The sequence below is a fragment of the Coregonus clupeaformis genome, chromosome 2, assembly GCF_020615455.1.
Source record: "Coregonus clupeaformis isolate EN_2021a chromosome 2, ASM2061545v1, whole genome shotgun sequence".
Taxonomy (NCBI): domain Eukaryota; kingdom Metazoa; phylum Chordata; class Actinopteri; order Salmoniformes; family Salmonidae; genus Coregonus; species Coregonus clupeaformis.
In genome coordinates, this window is record NC_059193.1 from 1284999 (window position 1) to 1304831 (window position 19833).

The 19833-nt window shown below is 48.2% G+C and overlaps 1 protein-coding gene across 3 annotated transcripts in view; it reads right to left on the reverse strand.

The window, feature by feature from the left end:
• LOC121550041 (plexin-A4-like) overlaps positions 1–19833 on the reverse strand; it is a 415766-nt gene that overhangs the window by 162029 nt on the left and 233904 nt on the right. For all 3 annotated transcript variants that reach the window (XM_041862120.2, XM_045225661.1, XM_045225663.1), the window contains exon 5: positions 12922–13022. In XM_041862120.2, coding sequence (XP_041718054.2) covers positions 12922–13022 — 101 coding nt within the window. The remainder of the gene's footprint in view (positions 1–12921; positions 13023–19833) is intronic.

Here is a 19833-nt window from a genome sequence, read left to right on the forward strand (position 1 = left end):
CAGCGGCTATATATCTCTTCCTCCACCCACCTCACCCCCCCCACCCACCCCCCCAGCCTTTATTGATCTGTTGCACCGTTGGCTCTGCTCCCCTCCCCCCCTTTTCCCCCCTCCGCCCACCTTCAAAAACAATACTTGCGAGACCCCGAAAAAAGACAAGGCTGTTGTTTGAGTTATGTTTTGAATTGGTCTTTCTAACCATGGAACAGTGTGTTATGAGTTTACAGCTGACAAAACATGGTTCTTGGGAAAACCAAGCTGCGGCCCCAGGGCTCTGTGGTCCTGTCGCTGCGGGGGGCTCGAGTTACCTGGACCCTGTTAAGTATTCAGAGGGGGGGAAGGTAAACTCAGTGCCAATCAATAAGACTAGCGAGGTGGAGGGGCACCAGATATCAGGTGTCCTGTCTCCATCATTTCTATGTTTCTGTGCCCTTCTCCTTTGCTCACTAACACACTCACCCACTCACTACTCTACTATTCTGGGCATGGTGCCATGAGAAAAGAGAGACTGAGAGAGAGATGGTGCTAAAGAGAGAGAGAGAGCATGGAGTGGACGAATAGAGAAAGAGGAGACAGACAAGAAACTGAGGGAGGGAGAGAAAGAAAGAATGTGAAGACAGAGGGATAAAGAAGGGAAACAGAGAGAGAGAGGAATGGGGCGAGAGAGAGAGAGAGAGAGAGAGAGAGAGAGAGAGAGAGAGAGAGAGAGAGAGAGAGAGAGAAGGACAGAGCAGAGAAAGACAGGAAGGCAGAGACCTGAGTGGTAAACAGAAAACTCTCTGACTACAGCAGACAGAGAACAACAGCCAGACAGAACAGCCAGCAGCATACCACCCTGCATCCCACTGCTGACTTGCTGCTGAAGCTAAACAGGGTGAATCCTGGTCGGTCCCTGGAGGGAGACCAGATGCTGCTGGAAGTGGTGTTGGAGGGCCAGTAGGAGGCACTTTTTCCTCTGGTAAAAAAAAAAAAGATCCCAATGCCCCAGGGCAGTGATTGGGGACATTGCCCTGTGTAGGGTGCTATCTTTCGGATGGGACGTTAAAATGGGTGTCCTGACTCTCTGTGGTCACTAAAGATCCCTGGGCACTTATCGTAAGAGTAGGGGTGTTAACCTGGCTAAATTCCCAATCTGGCCCTCATACCATCATGGCCACCTAATCATCCCCAGCTTCCAATTGGCTCATTCATCCCCCTTCCTCTCCCCTGTAACTATTCCCCAGGTCGTTGCTGTAAATGAGAATGAACTCAATCAACTTACCTGGTGAAATAAGGGTTCAATCAAATAAAAACTAACAGAGAATAACAGACAGAGAGGTTGATGTGGTACAGACCAGATACCCATCTATGCCCACTCTGGGCAGTACCAACCAACCCCTCTCTAATCCATATGTTCCCCTACAGTGGCGAGACCCCCTGTAAGTGGGGTCTCTCCACTTTCCCTCTACTCCTCCTCTCGCCCCCTTGACACTAATTCCCCTGCAGGACAAGACAGCAGCAAGGCTGGCGAGCCCTCGCTTGGAGGAAATAGACGAGACAAGTGGTATTTTATCTGTCCCGATCTGACAGAACAATCTGTGGCTACAAATTACCTCAGCCTTTAAGGACATCCAGGTCATTAGACCTATAACGCTGGCTGGCTGGCTGGCAGTCACACACCAATGGCTGTGACAGGCCAGAACCCCATGTCTATAGCCAACTGCTGCTATTCACCTGATTACATTACCTACGCAATCAAATAACATTCAGCTCACACACCCATACATACCCTACAAGACATGTCACCAGGGGTCTCTTCACGGTCCCCAAGTCCAAAACGAATTCACGGCAATGCACAGTATTAAACAGAGCCATAATCGCATTGAACTCCCTTCCATCTCCAATTACACAAGCAAACAGCAAAATTACCTTTAAATAAAATGGATTTAACAACATCTCATGGAATTGCGGGGACTATGAGGGGACACACACACACACACACACACAGACACACACACACACAGACACACTAACACACAGACACACTAACACACACATTATTTTTGTTGCATTATTTGTATAATTTTTTAGTTGTATTGTATATCGTATTTTAAATGTGTGTGACTGTCATATTTAGTGTTTTGTTACTATAGAGTTTTTTGTGGACCCCAGGAAGAGTAGCTGCTGCTTCTGCAAAAGCTAATGTCACGGATTCTGCCGAGGCTGCTCCTCCTCCTTGCTCGGGCAGGCTTCGGCATTCGTCGTCCCCGGAGTACTAGCTACTGCCGTTCGATGTTATCGGTGTTTGTTTAGTTGTGTCTGTATTGTTTACACCTGTTCGTCATTATGTTAATTGTTTCCCTTATAATTACCCCTGTCTCTCATCTGTACTTTGTGTGTGATTGTTTTCCCCTTCACGGTTGTCTATTTTGTGAGCGGGTTATTTCCTCCCTGCGTGGAGTTATTTTCTGTGTCCTTTTGGATCCTTTTCGTATTAAAAGTACGTATCCGAGAGTTCTGTGTCCTGCGCCTGACTTCGTTTACCGCATCTCACAGACAGTCGTGACAGAATCACACACCTTACCATGGAGTCAGCAGGAGCGACGGCACCGACTGGATCACTCGAGGAGCGCGTTCTACAACAGGCAGCGATGCTCCAAAATCTTGGTGCCGCTATGGATAACGTTATGAACACTTTGGGACGATGGGAGAGAGGAGGTTTGCCCACACCTCCTCCAACGATACCACCACCATCGGCTACTCCTATCGTCTCACATCCAGAGTCCAGTGGGATTCGGCTCTCGCTCCCGAGGGCTTATGATGGCACCGCAGCCGGGTGTCAGGGTTTCCTGCTCCAGGTGGAACTTTACCTGGCAACCATTCACCCGGCACCCTCGGGATACGAGAGCGTGTCCGCCCTCATCTCCTGTCTGTCCGGCAAGGCACTGGAGTGGGCCAACGCCGAGTGGGGTGGGATAGACGCCGCTACTGTGAACTATGCGGAGTTCACCCGCCGCTTCAGGGCAGTGTTCGATCATCCCCCGGAGGGGAAGGCGGCGGGTGAGCGTCTATTCCACCTCAGACAGGGGAGGAGGAGCACGCAGGAATTCGCACTGGACTTCCGGACTCTGGCTGCCAATTCGGGATGGAATGAGAGGGCCCTCATCGACCACTACAGATGCAGCCTGAGGGAGGACGTTCGTCGAGAGCTGGCCTGCAGGGACACCAACCTAAGCTTCGATCAGCTGGTGGACATGTCGATTCGCTTGGATACCCTGTTGGCTACCCGCGGACGTCCAGCGCTGGGGCCGTCCATTCCATCCCCCAGCACCTCCGAGCCGAGCCCTATGGAGCTCGGGGGTGCTGGTAGTAGGGAGGCCAGGAAGAAGGCTGTCCTCTGCACCAACTGTGGCCGCCGAGGACACACGGCGGTTCGGTGCTGGGGAGGGTCTTCTCGGATTCGAGGCAGCAGGCAGCGCACTGATGAGTCATTCCCGGTGAGTAAGGTCCCAACTCACCCAGAGCTCTCTGCTGTTCATATGTGTATCCAAGTGATGTTTCCAGAAGTTTCTTCTTACTCCCAGCATAAGGCGCTAGTCGATTCAGGCGCAGCTGGGAATTTTATCGATCTCCATTTCTCATATAAGTTAGGGATCCCTATATTACCAGTCAGTGTGCCCTTCCCTATCCATGCCCTAGATAGCCGGCCTTTGGGGTCGGGATTGATTAGGGAGGTCACAGCGCCACTGAAGATGAAAACGCAGAAGGGTCATGAGGAGACTATACAGTTGTATTTAATTGACTCTCCTGTATTTCCAGTGGTGTTGGGACTTCCCTGGTTAATATCTCATGACCCCAACATTTCATGGCAACAGAGGGCTCTCAAGGGATGGTCTGATCAGTGTGTGGGGCGGTGTGTAGGTGTTTCCGTAGGGGCAACGACGGTGGAGAGTCCGAACCAAATGCCCACAATGCACATTCCTCCTGAGTATGCCGATTTGGCAAGCGCCTTCTGTAAGAAGAAGGCGACTCAATTACCACCTCATCGACAGGGGGATTGTGCGATAGACCTCCAGGTTGGCGCGGCGCTCCCTCGCAGCCATGTGTATCCTCTGTCTCAGGAGGAGATGGCTGCTATGGAGACATACGTCACCGAATCCTTGAGACAGGGATACATACGGCCTTCCATGTCTGTTTCACCAGGAGTCCATCTCCTTCCTGGGACACCGGTTGTCTGCGTCAGGGGTGGAGATGGTGTCACGCACGTTGACTGATGACTCGTGGAACCAAGGCGCAGCGTGATAAGCGTACATTTTATTTATTACACAACACACGAACAAAACAACAAAACGAACGATACGTGAAGTCCTGAGGTTACAACAACACAAACCTTTACGGAACAAGATCCCCCAAACTAACTGGTGCCAACAGGCTGCCTAAGTATGGTCCCAATCAGAGACAACGAGCTACAGCTGCCTCTGATTGGGAACCACCCTGGCCAACATAGATCTAAACGATCTAGAACAAAAAACATAGAAAACTAAACATAGAAAAATCCACACCCTGGCTCAACATTTAAGAGTCCCCAGAGCCAGGGCGTGACAGTACCCCCCCAAAGGCGTGAAACTGCGCCCGCGCCACACAAACACAAGAGGGTAGGGGCCGGGTGGGCATTCCGCCTCGGAGGCGGATCCGGCTCCGGGCGTGACCACCACCTTTTCTCCACCTCCCCGTTGCGCCCCTGGTCTGGTCTGGCCCCGCTGGCCGGAGCTGGACTGGACACCGGTGGAGCGGATTGCTCTGGCTCCGGAGTGGATCCGCTGACTGGAGTTGGACCGGACCCCGGTGGAGCGGATTGCTCTGACTCCGGAGTGGAGCAGCTGACCGGTGCCAGACCAGGCACCGGTGGAACAGGCACGGGCCGTGCCGGACTGGACACACGCACCAATGGCTTGGTGCGGGGAGCAGGAACGGGCCGGACCGGGCTGACGACGTGCACCACTGGCTTGGTGCGGGGAGCAGGAACGGGCCGGACCGTGCTGACGACGCGCACCACTGGCTTGGTACGGGGAGCAGGAACGGGCCGGACCGGGCTGACGACGCGCACCACTGGCTTGGTGCGGGGAGCAGGAACGGGCCGGACCGGGCTGGCGACGCGCACCACTGGCTTGGCGCGAGGGACAGGAACAGGCCGGACCGGGCTGGCAACGCGCACCACTGGCTTGGTGCGAGGGACAGGAACAGGCCGGGCTGGACTGGGAACACGCACCACTGGCTTGGTGTGGGGAGCAGGAACAGGCTGGACCGGGCTGGCGACGCGCACCACTGGCTTGGTGCGAGGGGCAGGAACAGGCCGGACCGGGCTGGCGACGCGCACCACTGGCTTGGTGCGAGGGACAGGAACAGGCCGGACCGGGCTGGTGACGCCCACCACTGGCTTGGTGCGAGGGACAGGAACAGGCCGGACCGGACTGGGAACACGCACCACTGGCTTGGTGCAGGGAGCAGGAACAGGCCGGGCTGGACTGGGAACACGCACCACTGGCTTGGTGCGGGGAGCCGGAACGGGCCGGGCCGGACTGTGGAGGCGGACTGGAGGTCTGGAGCGGAGAGCTGACACAACCCGTCCTGGCTGAATGCCTACTTCCACACAATACGTGTGAGGCATCAGCACAGGACGTACGGGGCTGTGCACTCGTACTGGCGCTACAGCAAGTGGCACTGGCGCAGGATATACGGGACCGAGGAGGCGTACTGGAGACCACGAGCGTTGAGCCGGCACACCCCGTCCTGGCTGAATGCCCATCTTTGCACGACAAGTGCGTGGTGCTAGCTCAGGACGTACAGGACTGTGCCGGAACACTCGCGGCACAGTACGTGGCTCCGCATAACACGGAGCCTGCCCAGTCACACGCTTCCTAGCCTGAGTACGGGGAGTTGGCTCTGCTCTAACCCTAGGCTCCGCCAACCACCCTTTTAGCCCCCCCAAAAAATGTTCTTGGGGCTGTCTCTCGGGCTTCCTCCTCGGCCGGTACCCTCTGCGTTGCCGCTGCTCCTCTCTATAGCGCGCCTCCACAGTCTCCTCCCAAGGACGGCGATCCATTCCGGCCTGAATCTCCTCCCAAGTCCAGGATCCCTTCCCGTCCAGGATCTCCTCCCAAGTCCAGGCTGTCTGTTCCTGGACACGCTGCTTGGTCCTCTTTAGGTGGGATCTTCTGTCACGCACGTTGACTGATGACTCGTGGAACCAAGGTGCAGCGTGATAAGCGTACATTTTATTTAGTACACAACACACGAACAAAACAACAAAACGAACGATACGTGAAGTCCTGAGGTTACAACAACACAAACCTTTACGGAACAAGATCCCCCAAACTAACTGGTGCCAACAGGCTGCCTAAGTATGGTCCCCAATCAGAGACTACGAGCTACAGCTGCCTCTGATTGGGAACCACCCTGGCCAACATAGATCTAAACGATCTAGAACAAAAAACATAGAAAACTAAACATAGAAAAATCCACACCCTGGCTCAACATTTAAGAGTCCCCAGAGCCAGGGCGTGACAGATGGAGATTGACCGCGTTTCAGCCGTGCGTAATTGGCAGACTCCAACTACAGTAAAGGAGGTGCAGCGGTTTTTGGGTTTTGCCAATTACTACCGGAGGTTTATCCGGGGTTTTGGACAGGTAGCGGCTCCCATTACCTCCCTGCTAAAGGGGGGCCCGGTGCGTTTGCAGTGGTCGGCTGAGGCGGACAGGGCGTTTAGTCATTTGAAGGACCTGTTCACCTCAGCTCCGGTGCTGGCACATCCGGATCCCTCTTTGGCGTTCCAAGTCGAGGAGGATGCGTCCGAGGCGGGGATCGGTGCTATACTGTCTCAGCGCTCGGGCACGCCTCCAAAACTCCGCCCCTGTGCTTTCTATTCTAAGAAGCTCAGTCCGGGCGTTACGTACAGACCCTTCTCCCCCAGAGTGTCCAGAGGGACGGAGGTACGTGCCGCTCGAGGTCCGTGACCGACTGATTTATTGGGCTCACACGTCACCCTCCTCTGGTCATCCTGGTATTGGTCGGACGGTGCACTGTCTTAGCGGGAAGTACTGGTGGCCCACCTTAGCTAAGGACGTGAGAGTTTACGTTTCTTCCTGCTCGGTGTGCGCCCAGTGTAAGGCGCCTAGACACCTGTCCAGGGGGAAGTTACAACCTCTCCCCGTTCCACAACGGCCGTGGTCTCACGTGCCGGTGGATTTTGTCACGGACCTTCCCCCCTCCCAGGGTAATACCACGATCTTGGTCGTTGTGGATCGGTTTTCTAAGGCCTGCCGTCTCGTCCCTATGCCAGGTCTTCCTACAGCCCTACAAACGGCTGAAGCCCTGTTTACTCACGTTTTCCGGCACTACGGGGTGCCTGAGGATATAGTGTCTGATCGGGGTCCCCAGTTCACCTCTAGAGTGTGGAGGGCGTTCATGGAACGTTTGGGGGTCTCGATCAGCCTTACCTCGGGTTTTCACCCTGAGAGTAATGGGCAGGTGGAGAGAGTAAACCAAGATGTGGGTAGGTTTCTGAGGTCCTACTGCCAGGACCGGCAGGAGGAGTGGTCGGGGTATATTCCCTGGGCAGAGATAGCCCAAAACTCACTCTGCCACTCCTCCACTAATCTCACTCCTTTCCAGTGTGTGTTGGGCTATCAGCCGGTTCTGGCACCCTGGCATCAGAGCCAGATCGAGGCTCCTGTGGTGGATGAATGGTTTCGGCGATCGGAGGAGACATGGAACGCTGCGCACGTCCATCTGCAGCGGGCCATCAGACGGCAAAAGGCGAGCGCCGATCGCCACCGCAGTGAGGGTCCGGTTTATGCACCGGGAGATCGGGTCTGGCTCTCGACCAGAAACCTGCCCCTTCACCTGCCCTGCCGGAAGCTGGGCCGGCGGTTTGTGGGGCCATTTAAAGTCCTGAGGAGATTGAACGAGGTATGTTATAGGTTACAGCTGCCTGTTAATTATCGCATTAACCCCTCGTTCCATGTGTCTCTCCTCAGGCCGGTGGTAGCTGGTCCACTCCAGGAGAATGAGGTACAAGAGGCCCCTCCGCCCCCACTAGACATCGAAGGGGCTCCGGCGTACTCAGTCCGTTCCATCGTGGATTTGAGGCGTCAGATGGGGGGTCTGCAGTATCTCGTGGAGTGGGAGGGGTACGGTCCGGAGGAACAGATGGGGGGGGTACTGTCACGGATTCTGCCGAGGCTGCTCCTCCTCCTTGCTTGGGCAGGCTTCGGCGTTCGTCGTCCCCGGAGTACTAGCTACTGCCGTTCGATGTTATCGGTGTTTGTTTAGTTGTGTCTGTATTGTTTACACCTGTTCGTCATTATGTTAATTGTTTCCCTTATAATTACCCCTGTCTTTCATCTGTACTTTGTGTGTGATTGTTTTCCCCTTCACGGTTGTCTATTTTGTGAGCGGGTTATTTCCTCCCTGCGTGGAGTTATTTTCTGTATCCATTTGGATCCTTTTCGTATTAAATGTATGTATCCGAGAGTTCTGTGTCCTGCGCCTGACTTCGTTTACCGCATCTCACAGACAGTCGTGACAGCTAATGGGGATCCTAATAAATAAACAGCAATCACCTCTGTTTATTCACAAACATTGGCATCTTATTATTACTATTATTATGATTATTATGGCAATGTTTATATCTTTAAATGATTGTGTGTTGTGTCATATCAAGTACTGTGTAATGATTGTGTTGTGTCACAATGAGTATTGTGTAATGATTGTGTTGTGTCACAATGAGTATTGTGTAATGATTGTGTTGTGTCATAATGAGTATTGTGTAATGATTGTGTTGTGTCATAATGAGTATTGTGTAATGATGTGTGGTGTCATAATGAATATTGTGTAATGATGTGTGGTGTCATAATGAGTATTGTGTAATGATGTGTGGTGTCATAATGAGTATTGTGTAATGATGTGTGGTGTCATAATGAGTATTGTGTAATGATGTGTGGTGTCATAATGAGTATTGTGTAATGATGTGTGGTGTCATAATGAGTATTGTGTAATGATGTGTGGTGTCATAATGAGTATTGTGTAATGATGTGTGGTGTCATAATGAGTATTGTGTAATGATGTGTGGTGTCATAATGAATATTGTGTAATGATGTGTGGTGTCATAATGAGTTTTGTGTAATGATGTGTGGTGTCATAATGAGTATTGTGTAATGATGTGTGGTGTCATAATGAATATTGTGTAATGATGTGTGGTGTCATAATGAGTATTGTGTAATGATGTGTGGTGTCATAATGAGTATTGTGTAATGATGTGTGGTGTCATAATGAGTATTGTGTAATGATGTGTGGTGTCATAATGAGTATTGTGTAATGATGTGTGGTGTCATAATGAGTATTGTGTAATGATGTGTGGTGTCATAATGAGTATTGTGTAATGATGTGTGGTGTCATAATGAGTATTGTGTAATGATGTGTGGTGTCATAATGAGTAATGTGTAATGATGTGTGATGTCATAATGAGTATTGTGTAATGATGTGTGGTGTCATAATGAGTATTGTGTAATGATGTGTGGTGTCATAATGAGTATTGTGTAATGATGTGTGGTGTCATAATGAGTATTGTGTAATGATGTGTGGTGTCATAATGAGTATTGTGTAATGATGTGTGGTGTCATAATGAGTAATGTGTAATGATGTGTGATGTCATAATGAGTATTGTGTAATGATGTGTGGTGTCATAATGAGTAATGTGTAATGATGTGTGATGTCATAATGAGTATTGTGTAATGATGTGTGGTGTCATAATGAGTAATGTGTAATGATGTGTGATGTCATAATGAGTATTGTGTAATGATGTGTGGTGTCATAATGAGTAATGTGTAATGATGTGTGATGTCATAATGAGTATTGTGTAATGATGTGTGGTGTCATAATGAGTATTGTGTAATGATGTGTGGTGTCATAATGAGTATTGTGTAATGATGTGTGGTGTCATAATGAGTATTGTGTAATGATGTGTGGTGTCATAATGAGTATTGTGTGATGTAACATCCCAATGTGTGTAGCCTTACTTCAGACACCAAACAATAAAACTCATGATGGAGAGGTGAAGATACTAATAGAGTCTATGGTGAGATACTGATGGAGAGGTGAAGATACTAATATAGTCTATGGTGAGATACTGATGGAGAGGTGAAGATACTAATAGAGTCTATGGTGAGATACTGATGGAGAGGTGAAGAGATGAATATAGTCTATGGTGAGATACTGATGGAGAGGTGAAGAGATTAATAGTGTATATGGTGAGACACTGATGGAGAGGAGATGAATAGAGTCTATGGTGAGACACTGATGGAGAGGTGAAGAGATGAATAGAGTCTATGGTGAGACACTGATGGAGAGGTGAAGAGATGAATAGTCTCTGGTGAGACACTGATGAAGAGGTGAAGGGATGAGACTTTGCCTTTGACCTCCAGTGGTGGAGCAACACAGACACACCAAGGCTGTGTCCTCTGTCTGCTAATGCACTCTCCACCCCCGAGACCTCAACCAGACACACACACAACACTTTAAAAGCCCCTCTTTTTTTCCCCTCTGTCACTAGCTCTCTCTTTCCCCACTTACTAGCAGTGTTCTCTTATTTTCCTTTCCTCCTCTCCCCTCTCTCTCCTTCACTCTACCATCTCTTCATGTTTTCTCCGGCGCTCTCTTCTCTCTTTGTGCATCTCTATCTCTATCTTTGCATCTCTGTCACTTTCTCTCCCTCTCTCTCTCTCTCTCTCTCTCTCTCTCCCAGTCTCTCTCTCTCTCGCTCTCTCTCTCTCTCTCTCTCTCTCTCTCTCTCTCTCTCTCTCTCTCTCTCTCCCAGTCTCTCTCTCTCTCTCTCTCTCTATATATATATATATAAATGCAACATGCAACAATTTCAAAGATTTACTGAGTTACAGTTCATATGAGAAAATCAATCAATTCAAATAAATTCATCAGGCCCTAATCTATGGATTTCACATGACTGGGAATACAGATATGCATCTGTTGGTCACAGATACCTTAAAAGAAATGGGCCTCGCAATGGGCCTCAGGATCCCAACCCATACCTGCCCATACCATAACCCCACCGCCACCATGGGGCACTCTGTTCACCACGTCAGCAAAATACTCGCCGACATGACGCCATACACGTTGTCTGCGGCTTTGAGGCCGGTTGGACGTACTGCCAGATTCTCTAAAACTATGTTAGAGGCAGCTTATGGTAGAGAAATTAATATTCAATTCTCTGGCAACAGTTCTGGTGGACATTCCTGCAGTCAGCATTCCAATTGCATGCTGTGGCATTTTGTTGTGTGACAAATGCACATTTTAGAGTGGCCTTTTATTGTCCCCAGCACAAGGTGCACCTGTGTAATGATCACGCCGTTTAATCAGCTTCTTGATATACCAAACCTGTCAGGTGGATGGATTATCTTGGCAAAGGAGAAATGCTCACTAGCAGGGATGTAAACACATTTGTGCACAAAATATGAGAGAAATAAGCTTTTTGTACATATGGGACATTTCTGGGATCTTTTATTTCATACACATGAAACATGGGACCAACACTTTACATGTTGCGTTTATATTTTTTGTTCAGCGTATATCTCTCTTTCTTCCAGTCTGTCTCTCCCATCCCCATGCTTTATGGTGTAATGCTTTAGTTCCACTGTGTTTTCTCTGTCACACTAACTGCAGCTTCTCTGCCCTTCGATGGTCCTCTGTGTGCCAGCAGGGCTGTGCAGGGCTGGAGGTGCTAAGCGCACCAGCCTGAGATGGGCTCCACCGATACACAGGGGAGGGGTGGGGAGTGGAGAGGCCCACACACACATGCACACACACATCACCCCAGGGCGATCAGCAAGTGCACAAGAATCCAATTTTCAATTTAAAGTGGAGTGGGAAATATACCTGGCCCCTAGGGCCTCTAGCCAGCCCAACTCTGACTCCAGTACAGTGGAGGGTGGGATGGGGTGGGGGGATGGGGGATTGGCAGCGACAATGTGTGTGTGAGAGAGGGTGAGAGACAGAGAGAAAGAGAGAGATAGAGAGAGAGAGAACGCGAGTGAGTCAGTGAGTGAGCGAAAGAGAGAAAAGGAGAGAGATGAATAGAGTGAGAGAAAAATAGCAAGAGAGTTAGAGAGAGAGAGAAAGAGAGCGAGAGAGAGAGAGAGAGAAAGAGAGAGAGAGAGAGAGAGAGAGAGAGAGAGAGAGAGAGAGAGAGAGAGAGAGAGAGAGAGAAAGAGAAAGAGAAAGAGAAAGAGAAAGAGAAAGAGAAAGAGAAAGAGAAAGAGAAAGAGAGTTTTCTCCCTCCCTCTCTCCCTGTCCTGTCTCCCTGTCCTGTCTCCCTGTCCTGTCTCCCCATCCTGTCTCCCCGTCCTGTCTCCCTGTCCTGTCTCCCTGTCCTGTCTCCCCATCCTGTCTCCCCGTCCTGTCTCCCTGTCCTGTCTCCCTGTCCTGTCTCCCTGTCCTGTCTCCCCATCCTGTCTCCCTGTCCTGTCTCCCTGTCCTGTCTCCCCATCCTGTCTCCCCGTCCTGTCTCCCTGTGCCCATCAGTGCCCTGGCAGTAATCATGGTCTTTGTACCCCGAGAGGAGTCTGGTTTCTGGAAGGTAAATGAGGCCAGGGGTTTTGGTTGGTAATGGATCTGAGGGAGCCTGGCATCATGCCAATCCCCAGGAACCCTATCTGAGGCTGGGGTTGGAGTGGCGGTAGGGCCCCTAAGTGCATTGGGCATGGGCCCGGCGTCTCATCCCTACTCAACCCACCCACCCAAACACAACCTCCCTGTCTGGTCATGATTGGGAGTCACATTTGATCGATAACACTCGAAAGCAGTATTATCAACATTGTAAAAAAAAAAAGGAAAACTTCAAACTGATGTAAATTGCTTTGTGTTGCACTTACATGTTGTGCAGGACACACCAGCCACAGTGAGGGTCTCCTGAGCCCAGACACTCGCTGCAGGTGGAGTACTGGCCACAGGCTTCCACTGGCACCCTCGTCATCTACACACAGAGAGAGAGATACGCACAGAGTTATACCCTGTCTACAGACAGAGAAACAAGGTAGGAGAGAGAGAAAGTGACCGCACAGAGCCACAGGACAGCAACACAACCAAATCATGAGAAAACAAAAAGAGAATTACTTGACACATTGGAAAGAATTAACAAAAAAAACTGAGCATGACCAACTAGAATGCTATTTGGCCCTAAACAAGAGAGTACACAGTGGCAGAATACCTGACCACTGTGACTGACTCAAACTTTGACTATGTACAGACTCAGTGAGCATAGCCTTGCTATTGAAAAAGGCCACCGTAGGCAGACCTGGCTCTCAAGAGAAGACAGACTATGTGCACACTGCCCACAAAATGAGGTGGAAACAGAGCTGCACTTTCTAACCTCCTGTCAAATGTATGATCATATTAGAGACACATATTTCCTCAAATTACACAGATCCACAAAGAACTCAAAAACAAACCTAATTTTGATAAACTCCCATATCTATTGGGTGAAATATCACAGTGTGCCATCACAGCAGCAAGATTTGTGACCTGTTGCCACAAGAAAAGGGCAACCAGTGAAGAACATACACCATTGTAAATACAACCTATATTTATGTTTATTTATTTTCCCTTTTGTACTTTAACTATTTGCACATAATATGACATTTGAAATGTCTTTATTCTTTTGGAACATTTGTGAATGTAATGTTTACTGTACATTTTTAATGTTTATTTCACTTTTGTTTATTATCTACTTCACTTGCTTTGGCAATGTTAACATTTGTTTCCCATGCCAATAAAGCCCTTAAATTGAAATTGAATTGAGAGAGTGAGAAAGAGAGAAGGAGGGGAGTATGGGTGAAGGTATGGGAGTTGGGTTATTTATTGATTCAACTTGATCAATTCCACCAGGACACAATATCAGCTTGCACACAGACACCCTACACTCCTCTTTAGTCAATACATATGGGACACATCTCTGTTTCATAGTTCATGACTATGATTTGTAACCATGCCAATGCTGACTGGCATTGACTGGCAATGACTGGTATTGGTATTGAGTGCCAGTGCCAGTGCTCTGGGTCAGGGCTGAAACAGACGGGAGAGTTCCACTCTGGGCAGAGGGTAGTGCCTCTCTGTCTCCATGGTAACAGCATCGAGCGCTCCCAGTGTCACCAGCATTTGATTAATGAGCCGTCATTGGAGGATGACCGCTGTCACTCATATTGGTCGTGGGTGACAGCAGAGAGGGGGAAGGGGCAGAGAGAGAGGAGATCATCACGGGGACATAATGTCCCATCACTATGAATTTATAGAGATGGCACTGCTGTTCATGATATTTGTGTGTGTGTGTGTGTGTGTGTGTGTGTGTGTGTGTGTGTGTGTGTGTGTGTGTGTGTGTGTGCGTACGCACAGGGATGTATATCTTTGTGTGTGTGTGTGTGTGTGCATTGGTGTGTGTACAGGTGTGTGTGTGTGTGTGTGTGTGTGTGTGTGCGTGAGTGCGGGTGTGTGTGAATAAACTATACTAACCCCCCTTCCCACTCCAAAAAAGGAAATGACTCTTTCCTGTGCGGTGGAGCATCTCAATATTTAGAAAAGTTAAATCCTGCTTTGATGATACCTTCAATACATCAGTGTAGGACATTTACAGCTTTGCTGGAAGTTAAAAAATTTCTGTGGATGCATCCAACATTTCTGCCTAAAACATCCACTAAAATACTCTTAAAAGATGAGAAACTATGCAATTACCTGGGAAAGGTTTTTGAGGAAAAATTTAAGTAGCTCGCCAATACTAACACTCATAGGGCAACTGCACTGACATTTAGTAAGTGTAAAGGTTGACGTAGTTATAATGTAGTAAAACGTATCAGAGAACATTATCTCAGATTTTACCCTCGGGTGAGATCAAAGTGGCTTAAAACGTGACGCTTTTTACCATATATTGTGGAGGAGAGGAGAGAGTGCAGGGTGTAAGAGCAATCATTTCCTCCTAAAAGACTAGGGAGAACCCATCTCTTAGGCTGCGTTCATAAATGACACCCTATTTCCTATATGGGCCCTGGTCAAATGTAGTGCACTAAATAGGGAATAGGGTGCTATTTGAACTCACCATTACACTGTGCCTCTCTCCCTTCCTACAGCATTTATACAGCATTTATCCATATAACGCAACCCTGAGTGAATTTGAGCTGTATCAGAATGGTGAGAAATACCCTGAATTTGTTTCATATCAGGGTGAGATAGAAAGAGTACATTGGGTCATTGACCCGCTGTCCTCCATATATTTCTGATAAAGGGGGCAAGGACAGGGGGATGGAGGGGGGGACATCTAAAATGATCAAATATAACCTGAGCCTATAAATGTGTGGTGCTGGGAGGGAGAAAATTAGAGTAGTTATGATCTCCAGCACTCCACAGCCCTCCTGTTATTCATAGACAGACAGAGAGGAGAGTAGTTATGATCTCCAGCACTCCACAGCCCTCCTGTTATTCATAGACAGACAGAGAGGAGAGTAGTTATGATCTCCAGCACTCCACAGCCCTCCTGTTATTCATAGACAGACAGAGAGGAGAGTAGTTATGATCTCCAACACTCCACAGTCCTCCTGTTATTCATAGACAGACAGAGAGGAGAGTAGTTATGATCTCCAGCATTCCACAGCCCTCCTGTTATTCATAGACAGACAGAGAGGATAGTAGTTATGATCTCCAACACTCCACAGCCCTCCTGTTATTCATAGACAGACAGAGAGGAGAGTAGTTATGATCTCCAGCACTCCACAGCCCTCCTGTTATTCATAGACAGACAGAGAGGAGAGTAGTTATGATCTCCAACACTCAACAGCCCTCCTGTTATTCATAGACAGACAGAGAGGAGAGTAGTTATGATCTCCAACACTCCACAGCCCTCCTGTTATTCATAGACATATAGAGAGGAGAGTAGTTATGATCTCCAACACTTCACAGCCCTCCTGTTATTCATAGACAGGCAGGCAGAGAGGAGAGTGGGGGTCTCTGTGAGCAGGCCACAGAACAAATGTCTCTGATCTGGCATGGTTTGGTGTGTGTGTGTGTGTGTGTGTGTGTGTGTGTGTGTGTGTGTGTGTGTGTGTGTGTGTGTGTGTGTGTGTGTGTGTGTGTGTGTGTGTGTGTGTGTGTGTGTGTGTGTGTGTGTGTGTGTGTGTGTGTGTGTGTGTGTAAAAAAGTAATTTTCCCTAGAGGCAGACATCCAAAGCCTGATGGGTATAAGAGTGTCCCTGACAATCCACAAAGCTCTCCCAATCTATCACTATCTCACACACTCACACACACACACCAGTGGAGGTTCTTCATTGGAGGAAGGGGAGGACCATCCTCCTCAGTGAATTTCAGAAAAATAAACATAAAACATAACAAAAGTTATCATTTTTAGATAAAACTATACTAAATATATTAACGTCACCAAATAATTGATTAAAACACACTGTTTTGAAATGAAGGTCTACAGTAGCCTCAACAGCACTCTATAGGGTAGCACCATGGTGTAGCCGGAGGACAGCTAGCTTCCGTCCTCCTCTGGGTACAATGACTTCAATACAAAACCTTGGAGGTTCATGGTTTTCACCCCCTTCCATAGACATGCACAGTAATTATGACAACATCCGGAGGATGTCCTCCAACTTATTAGAGCTCTTGTAGCATGAACTGAGATGTTGCCCACCCAATCAAAGGACCAGATAATGAATCTAGTACTGAAAGCATAAGCTACAGCTAGCAAGCACTGCAGTGCATAAAATGTTGTGAGTAGTTGACTCAAAGAGAGAGAAAGACAATAGTCGAACAGTTTTTTACGCTCTTATCCAGAGTGACTTACAAATTGGTGCATTCACCCTATGATAGCCAGTGGGACAACCACTTCACAATAAAATATTTTTTGGGGTGGGGTAAGGGGGGGTAGAAGGATTACTTTATCCTATCCCAGATATTCCTTAAAGAAGGAGAAGCAAGAGAGAGATAGGGAGCTAGCAAATGCAGCTAGCTAGTTTAGCCTACTCAAACACCCAGCTCAAACAGAGGGATGCTATGTTAGCTAGCTGGCTATGACTATCCAACACAACACTGGAACTCTTCCAACTCAAGGTAAGCTTTTGGTTTTTCTAAGTTATTGCCAACGGGGCCCGCCGGTGTAACTGCTAAACTGCTTCCTGACTGTACGCCGTAACATTATTGCATGATTGTAACAGGTTTACTAACGCGTTAGTTCTATTAGCTATGTTGACTATGACGTTACTTTAGCTAATATGGTAACAATGATGTAGGCTTCAATGATGTAACAATGTTTGTAGTGGTTATGATATGGTTTGGCTTGGAAAGTTTTTTTTGCCTGGTCACATACAGCTGATGTGTTGAGCATTGAAGTCCACAAGCGAAGGGAAAAGGTGAAAGGAGGAGAGCGAGTAGATGTGAGAAGGAATTCAACGTGGCTGCTATGAAAGTGAACTGTGTTTCCACGTGATCAGGGGTGTATTCATTCCGCCGATTCTGTTGAAAAAAAAATCTTAAACGGAAGCAAACAGAACAAAACAGGGATAAACATACCTGAATTTGTCCATTAGAAACTGTCGGACTAATGATTACACCCTAGATCAGCTAGATGCAGGCAAGAGTGTGCAAGGCGGTATTGAATGTGTCACTGTCTTTCACCTCAAATCTTTCTCTCAACATGTTGTGTGCCTACGTTGTAAACATTCATTCATAGGCTAGGTTGTAGCAACCTCATGATGGGTATTGGGAAAATTTGAGTATCATATAGTAGCCTAAACCTATCGATGTTACATTGAACTGGGTGAATGGAATATGAATGACACTCATTCGATATGCTGTAATAGAAATATGGCCATGTTCATGAAAAAATGTTTTGTCTTCCCTCATCTTAAACGGCACCGACCGCCACTGACACAAACATACTGTCATGGTCAAACGTTTTGAGAATGACACAAATACTCATTTTTACAAAGTCTGCTGCCTCGGTTTTGATGATGGCAATTTGCATATACTCCAGAATGTCATGAAGAGTGATCAGATGAATTGCAATTAATTGCAAAGTCCCTCTTTGCCATGAAAATGAACTTAATCCCAAAAAAACATTTCCACTGCATTTCAGCCCTGCCACAAAAGGACCAGCTGCCATCATGTCAGTGATTCTCTCGTTAACACAGGTGAGAGTGTTGACGAGGACAAGGCTGGAGATCACTCTGTCATGCTGATTGAGTTAGAATAACAGACTGGAAGCTTTAAAAGGAGGGTGGTGCTTGAAATCATTGTTCTTCCTCTGTTAACCATGGTTACCTGCAAGGAAACATGTGCCGTCATCATTGCTTTGCACAAAAAGGACTTCACAGCAAGGATATTGCTGCTAGTAAGATTGCACCTAAATCAACCATTTATCGGATCATCAAGAACTTCAAGGAGAGAGGTTCAATTGTTGTGAAGAAGGCGTCAGGGCGCCCAAGAAAGTCCAGCAAGCGCCAGGACCGTCTCTTAAAGTTGATTCAGCTGGGGATCGGGGCACCACCAGTACAGAGCTTGCTCAGGAATGGCAGCAGGCAGGTGTGAGTGCATCTGCACACACAGTGAGGCGAAGACTTTTGGAGGATGGCCTGGTGTCAAGAAGGGCAGTAAAGAAGCCACTTCTCTCCAGGAAAAACATCAGGGACAGACTGATATTCTGCAAAAGGTACAGGGATTGGACTGCTGAGGACTGGGGTAAAGTCATTTTCTCTGATTAATCCCCTTTCCGATTGTTTGGGGCATCCGGAAAACACCTTGTACGAAGAAGACAAGGTGAGCACTACCATCAGTCCTGTGTCATGCCAACAGTAAAGCATCCTGAGACCATTCATGTGTGGGGTTGCTTCTCAGCCAAGGGAGTGGGCTCACTCACAATTCTGCCTAAGAACACAGCCATGAATAAAGAATGGTACCAACTCATCCTCCGAGAGCAGCTTCTCCCAACCATCCAAGAACAGTTTGGTGACGACCAATGCCTTTTCCAGCATGATGGAGCACCTTGCCATAAGGCAAAAGTGATAACTAAGTGGCTCGGGGAACAATACTTCAACATTTTGGGTCCATGGCCAGGAAACTCCCCAAACCTTAATCCCATTGAGAACTTGAGGTCGATCCTCAAGAGACGGGTGGACAAACTAAACCCCACAAATTCTGACAAACTCCAAGCATTGATTATGCAAGAATGGGCTGCCATCAGTCAGGATGTGGCCCAGAAGTTAATTGACAGCATGCCAGGGTGGATTGCAGAGGTCTTGAAAAAGAAGGGTCAACACTGCAAATATTGACTTTGCATAAACTTAATGTAACTGTCAATAAAAGCCTTTGACACTTATGGAATGCTTGTAATTATATTTCAGTATACCATAGCAACATCTGACAAAAATATATCATAACACTGAAGCAGCGAACTTTGTGAAGACCAATACTTGTGTCATTCTCAAATCTTTTGACCACGACTGTACACACAAACACACGCACACACACACACACACACACACACACACACACACACACACACACACACACACACACACACACACACACAAGACCCCCCGCCCCCCACCCCTCAGTCTATGTCTCCCACAGATGAAGTGATAAATTAGAAAATGATCCAAGGCATTGTTGCTGTAACCCTCGTCCCTCCCTCTCTCATCGTGGCCCCGTGCCGCAGATCACCCGGTGACAGAAACACTCAACGGATTCCATCATATCTGGTAGACAGAGGGAGATTGGTTGTCATTCCCTTAATGATAAGGATT